The 12952-nt window shown below is 39.7% G+C and overlaps 1 protein-coding gene across 3 annotated transcripts in view; it reads left to right on the top strand.

The window, feature by feature from the left end:
- The window catches only part of DENND1B (DENN domain containing 1B), a 152095-nt gene extending 143819 nt beyond the window's left edge, over positions 1 to 8276 (top strand). For all 3 annotated transcript variants that reach the window (XM_083867250.1, XM_083867251.1, XM_083867252.1), the window contains one exon: positions 927 to 8276. In XM_083867250.1, the coding sequence (XP_083723376.1) occupies positions 927 to 1478 (552 nt within the window). In that variant the 3' untranslated portion in view covers positions 1479 to 8276. The remainder of the gene's footprint in view (positions 1 to 926) is intronic.
- The last annotated feature ends 4676 nt before the right edge of the window (positions 8277 to 12952 follow it).

A 12952-nucleotide genomic window follows, 5' to 3' on the forward strand; every position in this document is an offset into this window, starting at 1 on the left:
GTATTTATATAATATGTTTTTTTCGCTGTTAAATCTGATACACCTTGAGCTGGTTTAGTATTTTTTAATGCAGTTTAGAAGGCATTTTCATTTTGACCTAGTAGACTTAGACTAGTCATAGTGATATAGTGATGTTTCCTTCTTGATTTAATTCATGGGATCCAGGTGGTAATTGCACCTGAAACACTGCTAGAATAGTACTCCAGAGTTTTCTAAGAGGGCTCCTTGTTCCTTTTTTAGGTAGAGTGGCACTGGTCTTTTAGTGTAAACAAACTGCTTGCCTACAGTTTTAAAACCCTCACCAAGTCACTGCTGTGGTATTAGCCAAAAAAGCTTAGTGTTTTTGAATTCCAGCACATATCAGCTGTCCAACGCTTACTTTTGCTGAAAGAGATCCTATAGTAGATGATTTGTTACTGGAGCAGCCAATGCTGATGCAAATATTTATAAAGCTTGTAAAATTTTGTATTATGAGTGTCACACAGGGGTTAGATTAATAAAATGCCCAGTTTTGTTTGACCAAAAAACTTTAATATTGAAAGTTGGTATAATGAAGCAAAGAGGAAATGCCATCTGGTTTTAGTTTTATTCCCCCTCCCTCTTATATTAGGGGTACAAACTAGAAAAGTGTGTCTTTGTTCACTGTCAAAACTGCTTAAGCCAAGACTGAATGGACAGAAGAGACAGAAATCCTTATTTGTGGTACCAGAGGCGGTCCTTAGGCTAAGAGACAGTGTTCTGGGAGGAAAAGTAAGAACACTTGGCCTTGCATTGTGTCTGGGATAGTTGTTTTGTAACACTGAGCCCCAAAGGGAATCCATGATTTAGGAACATATGAAATCCCTTCCAGTACTTGTGTTTCAAAAATACCAGTTTAGAGATGTTTCTTGTGACATTAACTATGAACACATGTTTTTTTCTTTCAGAACAAGTCAAATGCACCTAGTGAGAGCAACCTTACCCTGCTCTGCAGCAGTGCTAATGACCAGGCAGAGTGGAACTTGGGCCAGGATGACAGTGTCCTCCATGGGAAGCAGCTCCCCCCATCTCCAAGGAAGCAGGTTTCTTCTGGTGGCCAGAGAGAATCTCTCTCAAAGGTGGAAGAAGAGAAGAGTGGCCAAACCTTTACTACTGACAAGATGGACACCACTAGTTTGACCTGCCTATCTCCAGTACGACCAAATGTCCAGTTTACTTCCCTAGAAAGTTTCAAAGCAGGCTTTTCTTCCTGTCAGTATGCAAAGCCTAATGAAACACTAAGCAATACCTCAGAAGATCAGCTCCCAGCAGGTCTTGCTCAACAGCCATCCATTCTGGTCCCTTGGGAGAAAGGCGGGAAGGAAGGAGATGAAACTGTAGAAGAAGGTGGACTTCTTCAAGAAGTGGTGTCATTATGTAAACTGAATTCTGCTTTTCACTATGGTTTAAATATTTCAAAGGATAGCTTATCCAGCAGTAGCAGTGGAAATAAAACATAAGAAAAGTACGAGAAGAGAGACTTGACTCCCATCAGATGTTAAAGGGAGACTACTCAGGACTCCATGTAACTCCATATAACATGATAACCAAAAAAATTAAAAGGAATAAGAGATTTTCTGTTATAAAAATAATTCTCTTGAGTATGCATTTTCTGCCATTGGACATCTGCTTCTACGTTTACTCAGTTCATTTGTTTGCTATAGTTAGGTCCACAAAATGGAACTAAATATATGAATGCACTCTCAAATCAGGTACTAGTTAGTCTCTGTGTTAAAAATACAGCAAGTGTATGGTGCTTCTTAGCGTTTGCTTCCTCTAAGCAGCAAGGGTGTTGTCTAAAGGTAGCCAGGTTTTGAAGGTACTGTGTAAATCCCATTAGCATGAAATGAACCACACAATCCGATTTGTCTGAAATGTACAAATGTTAATATTTGTAATGAATAATAATTGCCTTAATCTTTTGAGAAGGGGTTTAACTGTCTTAGAAGATGAATGCAAATCTACAAAACAGCAATAATGATTTACCATGGCAGGAATTTGCTTCAGCAAAGGTGGGGGGAGGGAAGGAGACTTTTTTTAGATTAAGGAATTTCTTGTGACTATGACTTGGAACTTTCTCCAAACTAAAACTGTGGCTCTGTCTTCCAGACTTCAAAAAGGTAGCACATGGTTTTCTCTCTTCTATAAAGTACATGAAGTGCTGAATTATGTGAGGTTTATTGACTTCTGTTTACAACTAAGACACTTTAAAGACACATTATCCAGTTTCCCTAGGTAGACTAATTCACCTAAAAATTCTCAGAAAGGCAAGTGTAAGTGGAATTGATAGATTTCTATTATTTTTTATTTTCTGCAGTTTAGTAGTTGGAAAACTAATTTGTGCCTAATTTGTAACAGTAGAAAGCTAAATTTACGGATTCAGATTGAGACTGCATATATCCAACTCTCATTTTAGCCAAGTTGGACAACCAAAAACTTCTTTTTAAATTCAGTGAAGGAAAATAAGTGGTCCTGATGTATAATGTATTTAGAACAAGCATTTGTCCTCTTTCTGGCAGTGTTCCTGACGAATATTTGGATATTTAAAGTCTGAACATTTTTAGTGCTCTATGGAGCAGCTCTTTAAATTTTAAAATTTTCTTCATCTTTTCATTTTCCACCTGACCATACCTTGTCTCCACAACAACTCAGGACAGAAAAGACAATTAATCAGTTTCAGCAGATTGAAATTGTCAGCTTTGAGGGATGTTTGTGGTAAAGTTGGTAGAAATAGGGCCTCGTATAGAATGAACACAATATGAGAGGATAGAACCTTTTTTCTTTCCCTCTTTGGCATGAATGATTTCTGTTAATCTCAGCCTAGGCCCGAGTGAGTGCATTCCTGGGGTTGGTACTTGGATCAGGTTGTGCTTTAGTACCTTAATAGTAGTTTGTAGCAGAGTTTCGTATCAGTTGCCTCACTGAGATTTATTAATTTGTTTTCCTTCTAGCTGACACAAATTTTGGCTGCTTCCTTACAAGGCAGCTGACCTAAGGGAAGTGCTCCATGTCATGGCAGAGGCACTGTTTGGAACCTCAGCAGAGAAGCTCAGTAGAGTGAGACCTGGGGTTTGCTACTGCAAAGTTTCATCTTCTTCCAGAATGAGAAGGGCTGGGCCAGTACTTGCCACTGAAGATGAGCCTCCAGAATTAATTTTTTTTAATCAGGGCAACAAAGCTAAAAGGTGGTAAAAGTGCAAATCTTGCAGAAATATCTGATCAAGCATGGACATTTTGGAGAGCATCGGCATTGCTGGAGAATCTCAGTGTTCCAGAGTTAGCAGTTGTACATCCAGAGGTCTGTACTCCAAACTATTTGTTTATCCTTTGGTTTCCTCTTGTGCATCAACATGATACCTTGTGAATTTTTTTAATAACAAAAAAAAATATGACTTGGCAAAATATTTTGCATTACTGGAAATCAAAAGTATCATAAAAATAATGAAAACCTTCACTCAGGCTGGGTGGCTCATGGGCTGTTCAGACAAAGCTCCAGAGCAACCTGATGGTTCCTTGTTTAGAACTGGCATTAATGACTTGAGGGCATTGTTTTCTCTTGCTGGTACTAGACATTGCCCAAACATAGTCCTGAAGTTGTGTCTAAGATAAGATAGGCAATACACAGCTTTTTGTTTTTGTAGCACTTCTCACTCCTCCTCATTCATCTCCTTGAATTTTGTGATGAGAATTTCAAGGTTCACCTTTTCCTTTTCATCTCATATGATGTTTCTATCTGTGGTTCAATCTAAGTTGCTTTGTTTTGTTCATTTATTGAAGAGAGTAAACTCTATCAATGTTTTAAGGAGGAAAATAGAAAAAACAAAAATTATGGCCAATGTTACTTTCAGAACCATCAAACACCTAAGTCCAGGAATGCTGCCAGAAAATGGTTTTCAAAAATGACTGTCTAGTACAGGCATAAATCTTACTGGCTTTGCATGAGGGTTAGACACTGAACAAATAATCACATAGGTTGTCCTATTCTCAGCTTTGTGGAATAAATATGGAAGCCATGTGAGACTGCTAGTATTCTTAAGTTTTTATAAGGATAATAAAATTGAAAGTTTGATAGCAGAATTTTTCAAATTTGAGGCATTGTAGTAATAATTCACTGCTTCGTGGAGTGAAAATGCAGGCTGAAAAAAAGTAAACAGATTAAATAAAATATGGTAACATTCAGTTTAGAATTATTTTAATTTCAGTCAAAATGTTTCTGTGCTTATGCTGCATTGTTTCCTTACTATTTACGAAACCCATAGTTTGTTTACAATCATTAAATAGTGTGTCTTTTTTGGTTTTGAACCTTGTGTGGGTTCAGAAGTAGCTTAGTCTTATATATATGTTGATTTTAACTGTAGGTACATTTTTTTACTCTGTAATATACAGAATCTTTTCCACTTACTATTCATGATTTTTTAAAAAGGCTAATATTTGTGCCTTATTTTAATAGAGTTGCCAGTTACCAAATAGATAAGAGTCCAAACTGATATTTCTGATTCAACACTCTTGTTCTCTGTCCTTGTGATAATATAAAACTCTGTTTATTGGCTACATATGCAGTATTTTAGTACCACATTGGATTCTATATTAAGATAAATTTTCCAGGTCCAGTACTTTGCAAGATTTATACTTGTATGCTTTTTATTTGTGGAAATGCTTCTAGTGTCTTTGAAAATCATCAACATTGATCACCAGCTACTGGTGAGAATTGAATTCTGCTCAGTCAGAGCTCCTGTGGTCTTCTTCAGAGGCATCTCTTTTCTTCAGGATCTCAAAAATCTTCCCATTTCTCCTGTTTAAGGGAGATACCAGGTTATTTGATTAACTTTGTGGTCCGTTACTTACATATAGGAACAAATTTCCGATGCAGAAAGTTAAACTAGGACTTGAAATTAATATTTTTGAGTTTATTTTGCATAGATGTCTGCCTAAAATGAGCTGTATCACTCATCTGGTTTGGAAGGAAGAAGTAAGGGCAGTGGAAGGACAAAGGGATTCCTGGGTTGTTCCAGTGCAGTGTGTGGTGAAGCAGAGCCTGGAAGTCCACAGGAGAGAGAACTTTGAAGAAATCCAGATTTCAGTTCTAGCTCAGCTACAGGTTCCAGCTCAGTCATGTAGGCAAAAGTAGTATTGCCTGTGGAATTAACTCCCTGTGGGATTTGCAGAATGGATAATATGTTGTCCCAGTCAAAGCCTTCCCATTCACGTGTGTAGAGATGTAGTGAGGAAAACTGCAGACATCAGGGGAGGACTGTGGATGCAGAGGTGATCCCTACCCACCCTCTATGCATGCAGAGGGCAGTCTGTGTAGAATAGGCAGTGGTTTGCTCTTCCATCTCACATATTTGGGTATCATGTAGTTCTGAAAAATAGACTTGTTCTGAAGAAAAAATGTAGTTGTAGAAGTTTTCATAGAAGTTGTCGACTGAACCCCTTCCTTGTCATTTAGCATTTCAGTGGTGCTGCTGCTGTTGGGGTGGAATCATCAGAAACTCTCAGCACTGGCTGAAGTCCCCTCTCAGGCATTGTAACACAGACTTCGGGCAGAGTTTTAGACAAATGCTGAGTGCTTCTGAAAATCTCACCCAATCTATTAGAAGAGTATTTTAGACCTTAAAATTCTGTTTTAGATGTCTTGTCAGGTTTTAGGATGAGCTAGTTTACAACCTCGTGTTCTTGTAACCAATGTAAAGTCTAGGCAAAAGAACAGTTAAACCAGGTGTTTAAAACAGCTTCCCTTTATCCACCTACAGTCAATGATATTCAGTTCTACAGAACAATTTTTCATTGGTGCAGCTGTCTAATAGAATTGCTAGAGGCATCTAAAATACTTTCTCTATGCATGTAAGTGATCAAGAAACATTTCATACAATAATCAAGTGCCAGCGTGAGGCCCTTTTGCAAATGCCTCCTGTGTAATCCTGACTGTACCCTGTCCTGCAGAAAGAACCCCTAACCATGGGCCTCCCTGACTCCTCAGGGAGAGCTCAAGAGGAGCTTGATTTCCAAGGAGTTTCCATCTTCTCCCTTGGCACCAGCCTCTAGTCCAGTTGCTGTGAGACTCTAGCCAGTGTATTCCCAACAGGATAAACAAATGTGGCTAATGAACTTAAATAGCTTCCTTATTGCAAAGCTCAGGATGGTGAAGGCTGTATGTTCTCATGGTATTGCAGTAAATCTTTGAAGGATGAATGTTGAAATAATTGCACCAGCAAAACCAGTATGAATGGTGATGTGACTTGTCTTCAGTAACTTCTTTGCTGCTATTAGATGTGTCTGTCTCTGCCAGGTGTTGTTTGCTTGTTAGCAGAATCTGAGCTGACCAGAACGTGTCCTCATCTTCACCCTAGGAGCATGGACCACAGCTGGCCTAGAATTCATGTTCCTGGGGATGTTGAAAAGAAAGGAATGGAAAGGGATGATGCAGTTTGTTTGTACAAAACCTTCCTTGATCCGTTTTGCAGTATCTGTTCCACAGTTTCAGTCATTGGCCAGTTGAAAGTACTTGACAGGTCTTTCTGAAAGCTGCTTCACTTACTCTTGTAGAGTTTCTGGTGAGTCCACAGCCACCTCAGTCTAGAGGGCCATCCACAACCCATGTAGTTGGCAGGGCCATTGCCATCCTCTGCTGGATTGGAGTATGTCGTGGGTAACACAGTTGGAAGTTACTCCAAGGTGTACTGTAGGAAAGGGTACTCAAATAAATTGTACTATTACTTAGGTCAGTACTAACAACACCTGTATTTAGAATCCAGTAGCAGTATTAGCATTTGGAAAATAAGTTGAGTTCAAGTACGTTGACATTTATTATGATTCTGTGTGAATTAACATCCTTTCTGTTAAAAATAAGGGAACAATCCCAAGGGAACCTCCCTTGGTTGGGAGGGGGAAATGTGTTGACTTTCAAATCTTCAGTGAATTTTGTGCAATATTTCTCCTTGTTTCAAAGTAATTTAGTAGTGCACATCTGCTTTCAAGCAGATCAATGAAATAGTATTTTTCAGAAATGTATAAAATTACATGTAACTTTGAAATATGGTTGTATGATAGAAACATGAAGAAATATATTCTAATGAGGCAAATGTATATTACTAGTGACTGGGAGTGATTATGGATGTCACATTCTGTGGAAATAATAAGGCCTAAGCCAATGTTCACATACCAGTAATTCCAGATAACTCTTAAAAGTAAAACCTGGTTAAATTGAAGTGAGGTTAACTATTAGGGTTTAAGATGTTTAGTTCCTGCTTTGATCACTTGTTTATCATGGGTAAATATTTGAGGTGTTAAGCACTGCTTTTCAGGACCAGCAATGAGGTGAGAGTTCATAGCCATGGTCAGAAGAATTCAGTTTGTGACATCCATAATTATCATAAGTCATTACTTAGAACATCTGCTAATGTTGCCAGTATCCTTTTAAGTTTTTGTAAATTAATTTCTTTGTATATTGATGTACATTTTCTTTTAATCCTTGGTTTTTTCTTGAGACCTTATTTAAATTAATATACTTGAATGAGGCAATAAAGCACTGTGGAAGAGCTAATCTTAGTGCAGCTTGCACACAAACACATCACGTCTGTTACTTCATGATTTTTGAGGAGGAAGAGCAATTTAAAATGCTTAGATGTTTGGCAAACTGTCAGTTTGTGTTTGTTAATTTTAAATCTGTGTCAGATATGATGAGAATGCCTCGACATGGAGCAAAGCAACATCATGTATCTTGATGCTTCTAATTTTTTTTTTTTTTTCATAACAATTTTTGGTGACCCTTGAAAACCATTCCCAGTAATGTCCATCATTGTGAGCCTTTAATACTTAAAAGAGAGGCATAAAGTACAGGACACATTGAGATTTTATTGATAATTTTGAGATTAAAAAAACTCATGCACCAAACAACCAGCATTGTCCTTACAGTTTTAAAAATTTAGTTAGTTACTGACCTTTTAACAAAACTAGAGCCAAATTTACTCCATGCTTTTGCACCTTCTGGACTTCTGTTCAAAGTCATCTCGAGAACTGTAATTCTGACCTTAGACTACTGTTAGTAGTGCACTGTCTAGATGTATTAAGTGAGCTGTGATGTGTGGTTTGTTTTTTCTTTTTCCTTCCAAAGTTTGTGGCATCAGTAGAAGTTTTCAGTGAATTCCATATTACCATAAAGTGCCCAACACTGTACTATAAAATAAAATTTAACAATATCAAAATTCCTTGGGTGATGCAGGTTCTTGTTTGATGGGTTGATCAGAGCAGCATTTTCATGCCTATCAGGCATAAAGATTAAAGTGATTCTTTATTATTTTTGAAGTTTTTCTCCATGGATTGAACATTTCATTTTCTCAAATACAGAGAAAGCAGAATGTGTTTTCTTGAATGCAATAATGATTTAATTAGTACATATGTTAAATGTTGATGTCCTTTGAAATTCCAGTGGTACTTTGGACCTTTTAAAAACCTTAGCTAATCATTCCTTTTTGTTAAACAGCTTTTCTTGGGCTCTAGATCTTCAAATTGCTGCCAGAAAAAGTAGGTATATTATCTTTTTTCATAGGTTAAGAAATCAACATATGAAGGAGAAACAAGCAAGAAAGGTACAGTAATAATTAATGGGTTCTGTGGTTTGAACCTTTCACATTGGATGTTGAAAAAAGTAATAATAATTGCGATCTCACCGAGTATTCTGTACTGTTTATCAGAGAGCTCTTGGGGATCCTGTTGGCGAGGGAGGAAGGGTGCCCTGCCTCCTGTGATAGCTGTGGTGGGATCTGGTGGGGGCTGAGACTGCTGCTGAGAGGTGCTGGGACCTGCCCTTTTTGCGAACCTGGACACCCCCTGCTCTTCCTGCCCCACTCCCCTTGGGCCTGGCTGTGGCCCCTCCAGGATGGCCCTGTTGGGCTGTGTGACCTGCTGGCACAGCTGCTGGCCTGCCTTCATCCCCCTCCTTGCTGCTGGCCTGCCTTCATCCCCCTCCTTGCTGCTGCTGGGGAGAGGCTGCTGCAGAAAGCACCTCTTGGCTTCGGAGGAGATCATGAGTAAAATGAAGGTAGGTTTTATCTGCAACTTAGGTGGTCTAAAGAACGTGTGAGGGGCGAGGTGACCCTGGCTGGTCTCTGTGGCTCCATCCCTCTCAGGGGCAGGGCTCCTGACTCTTCCCCAGCTCCAGCATGGAAGAGCTCCTCCATGGGCTGTGGGTGGATCTCTGCTCCCAATGGACCACCCTGGGCTGGTGTATGACTATAATTCAGCTGGAATTTTCCACTGAATGGCTATGCAGATAAACTGATCTGTTACTCAGTCTATATTAAAAGCATTTTGATACCTTATGCAGACAAACCATAGAGGCTGTGGTTTCAATATTTATATAGTCAATCCACAACTGATTAGAAAACTACAAATTATCTTGATATCATTGAGGGTATGATTTTAATACTTGCCATTAGACCTGTGCTAGCTGACTGCAGCCAGCAGAGTGATACCAGCTGTGAAGTGTGGTAGCAAAGGGATCCTCACTGCTAGATTAAACGTAGCCTATCTTGTAGTCATTCCTTTGATTTTTCCAGTAGATATGCCCACATTTTTTCACCCATTAAAGTGATAGCTGTGAAAATGAACTTTTTGTTATGGGTCCAGATTACGAGTCAATTGAGGACATGATCAAAGCAATCTTTGCAGAATGAGCAGCAAGGTATGAAGTCTTCAGGTAAAGTTCACCTGCTTTCTGTAATTTTCTGTCTCAGGGCACTGAGAGTGTGGTTGCCACTTGCCTTCTGTGGATGTTTGAGTTTCAAACCTGTGAATGAGAAAGGACTGAAAAAGAGGAGGTAGTAAGAAAAGGCAGTCTAAGTTAAGTTGGCAGATTTTACACAGATGGTACAGCAGGACTCTTCCTGTTGATACAATATCAAGTGTCTGTGAAAAACGGGTTTGGTGTACCAGGCATGTGGTACCACCCTGGGTACAGAAGCTGGCTCATGGATTACAAGTTGTGTCGTTTGAGGGCAAAATGCAGCTCAAAGCACCAATTTACTGGGATCTTATTTAGAAGGCAAAATCAGAAGCTCTCCTATTCATTAGTAACTCAGATGAGAATTGCTTTTGCAACTCTCTTTTACTTTCATATAATGCAGCTGCAGCTGATCCTGAATGATGGACAAAGCATTTCATTTTCATTCCAAAACTCACTATGTGTTAACCTCATGTTCACAAAATGAAAAATAACTTTATCAAATTCAGGGATTTAGATTTTTATTTGATGTGACAAGCAATAACAACAACAACAAAAACCTAAGCAATGCCTGGAGTGGTGTTGTGGGTTTGCTGGTATTCAGATAAAGCAGAGTCTGTCTGCAGATTTTCACCAGTCAGAAAAAAATGCTAACAGCTTCTTGCACTTCAAAAGCCCAGAGGCAGTCAATCCTGTTGGAAATTCTGTATGAAACATAAACAAGTACTAGTTCTGAAAGCAAAGTTTGGGAAGCACGTTTGGAATATGCTATGGGCTGTATATTATTTCCTTTGTGTGACTGCCTGTTTCACATTCCTCCTGAAAGTTGAAGGGCTGGGCTCCTGGTGGTGTACTGCTCCATTATTTTTTTTATTTTTGGGTGCACTCCTCTCAAATAATTGTCAATGGAAGATCGGGAACAAAGCAGCAACATACCCACCATACAACTGAAAAAGAAAGGTACAGCATGGCATACAAAGAATCTAATAAACTTGGTTGCAAGGCTTTTCCTATTAGGTCTATTATGTGTTTTTGATTGTTAAGTCCTAAACTACTCAGTTTCATGGATGAGACACAGTAGAGATGTACTCTGCCATGTACAGCTTACACAACACTCATTTGCCTAGAAAAGTTTGTTTTCCAGCTCTGTGTAACTCTGTGAGTAGCTCAACTAAATTGCAGTACTCTGCCATGAAATGCACTTTAGAAGTTGTAGTTACAGCAGAAAGTTCTGTCCTAACCACAGACCTCAGCTCAGTTCCATTCCTTATTGGCTCCACATTCAGTAATACACCACTGTATGGAGTCAGTAGTGTTCTGTTCACTGTTCCTTTTGAGAAAATAACCTGTTAATATAGTACCACCTGTTTAGCAATGAGGAGGATTATGTACTTAAAATGTTCAGCTGAATAATACATACAAACATCTGACATTTGGCCTGCTCTGAGAATAGATGACATGCTTATTTAACGATTTCGAAAATGTTAAAACAGTGAGGCAGAAATTAAAATGTCATTTTAAAATATTTGTATTTAACTTATCTGATTCCATCCTATTCTACATTTCCCCTTGGCATATTCGTACTGGGGGTCACAGTAGCAGTCTGACACCACAGATACTTTGAACGATATACTGAACATTGTTGGCATTTCAGCCTAATTAGTTGCATCCTATTTTGTGATTTGTCTTTGGTCCTTTGGGTTGCTGGCCCAGGATTTTTTTTTAACTTTTTTTTTTTTTATTTTTAATGCTCATCATTGTCTCATTTTAAATGTCAACAGACCAGTATTTGTGTAATTGGTTTTTTTCCCTTTTTTTTTCCCCCAATGTCAGAAAATTTGACAAGCGATTTCTGTATCTCAGGCAGACTATACAAGAAAAATACATCCCAGGACTGAGTGACAAACACAAATGAATCCAGTCTATGCAGGTCTTGAGTGCAGCCACATATTTTTCTGGCCTGTGGTCACTGTTACTGATAGTTCTGAACCAGAATGATTTTCTCTGAGTCTGCTTTAATCATTTGTGCCTGCACTGGGCCACCCCAAAGGGCAGATCTGCATCTTCTCTGTTGGGCTCATTTCTCATGCAAAAACCTGCTGGAGCTTCCTTCTCCCTGGGGTCAGGTTTATCACGGTTGTCTATGATCCTGCCACAGATCCCACTGGAAGAAAATGCTTGGCACTGGGTTTGTTCAACTGGGCATTGAGGTTTTATACATTCCAGAAGGAAAGTCTCAGACTGCTGGTTTGCTTTAAATGACGCTCACTTGTGCCCACAGGAATATTTAAATCTCTGGAAGAGCTGCAGTCACTGACATGTGAGTATGCACTACCAGAAACTGAGGGACAGGAGCAGTGCACCTGTTGTTCTTCTTTGCTTTTTTCCCTGCTTTGTCACTGGGTTCTAGGTCAAGGTTGCTCCTTTTGTGGGTGTTTCTAGGTCGTTGTAGCCGAGGTGTGAAGCACTGTTCCCACAGTGGTGCTGAGGCAGCCAGGAAGGAGAGCCTGATGCTTTTTCCTCCAAAATGCACCTGGACTCCTGGCTGGTCCTAAAGTGACTGAGGTACAGGCAGGGTGCACTGTCTCACTGGATGCCCACAGCTTGTTGTATGGGCATCTTTTCCCTCCTTGCTGAGGAGGGATCAGAAGCAATTAAGGCTGTATTTATTTGTTTAAACTATTCTGTCCTTGAAGCAAAAATATGTGGAAACACTCCTCACATCTTCCCTGAAGATTTACACTTCCCTAATCTGTCTAACAATTGTGCAGTTACCTGGGGGTAACCCAGAACTCCTGTTATCCATGTGGAAGATGCTCAGTTGTTTATTTTGTGGGGCAGAAAGCAGCTCTGTAACCTGAGGCTGCCCCGTGGCCTGACTGCCTGGGCACTGCAGACACACAGCAGTGCGGGGGCTGCTGGCACAGATGACAAGGGCCACAGTCAGCGTGGTCACATTGCCTTAGGGCAGCCCTGCACAGCCCTTCCCTCCCACTCCTCCCCTGCTGCTGCTCCTGCTGATCTCTGCAACCCAAGAAGGGTTAGCACAGGTGCCAAGTGAAACTGAGTGGGTTTAAATTGGAAACACACATTTTTGTCAAGCGCTGGTTATTACAGTACGTGCCAGTGGAAATTGCGCTTTTGCTGGAGCTACAGGTGGAACCTGAAAGGTCACACACAATATTGAGCTGAGGAGAATGGCATGTTTCTAAT

This window comes from Zosterops lateralis (genome assembly GCF_965231275.1).
Source record: "Zosterops lateralis genome assembly, chromosome: 9".
In the NCBI taxonomy this organism is placed as follows: Eukaryota; Metazoa; Chordata; class Aves; order Passeriformes; family Zosteropidae; genus Zosterops; species Zosterops lateralis.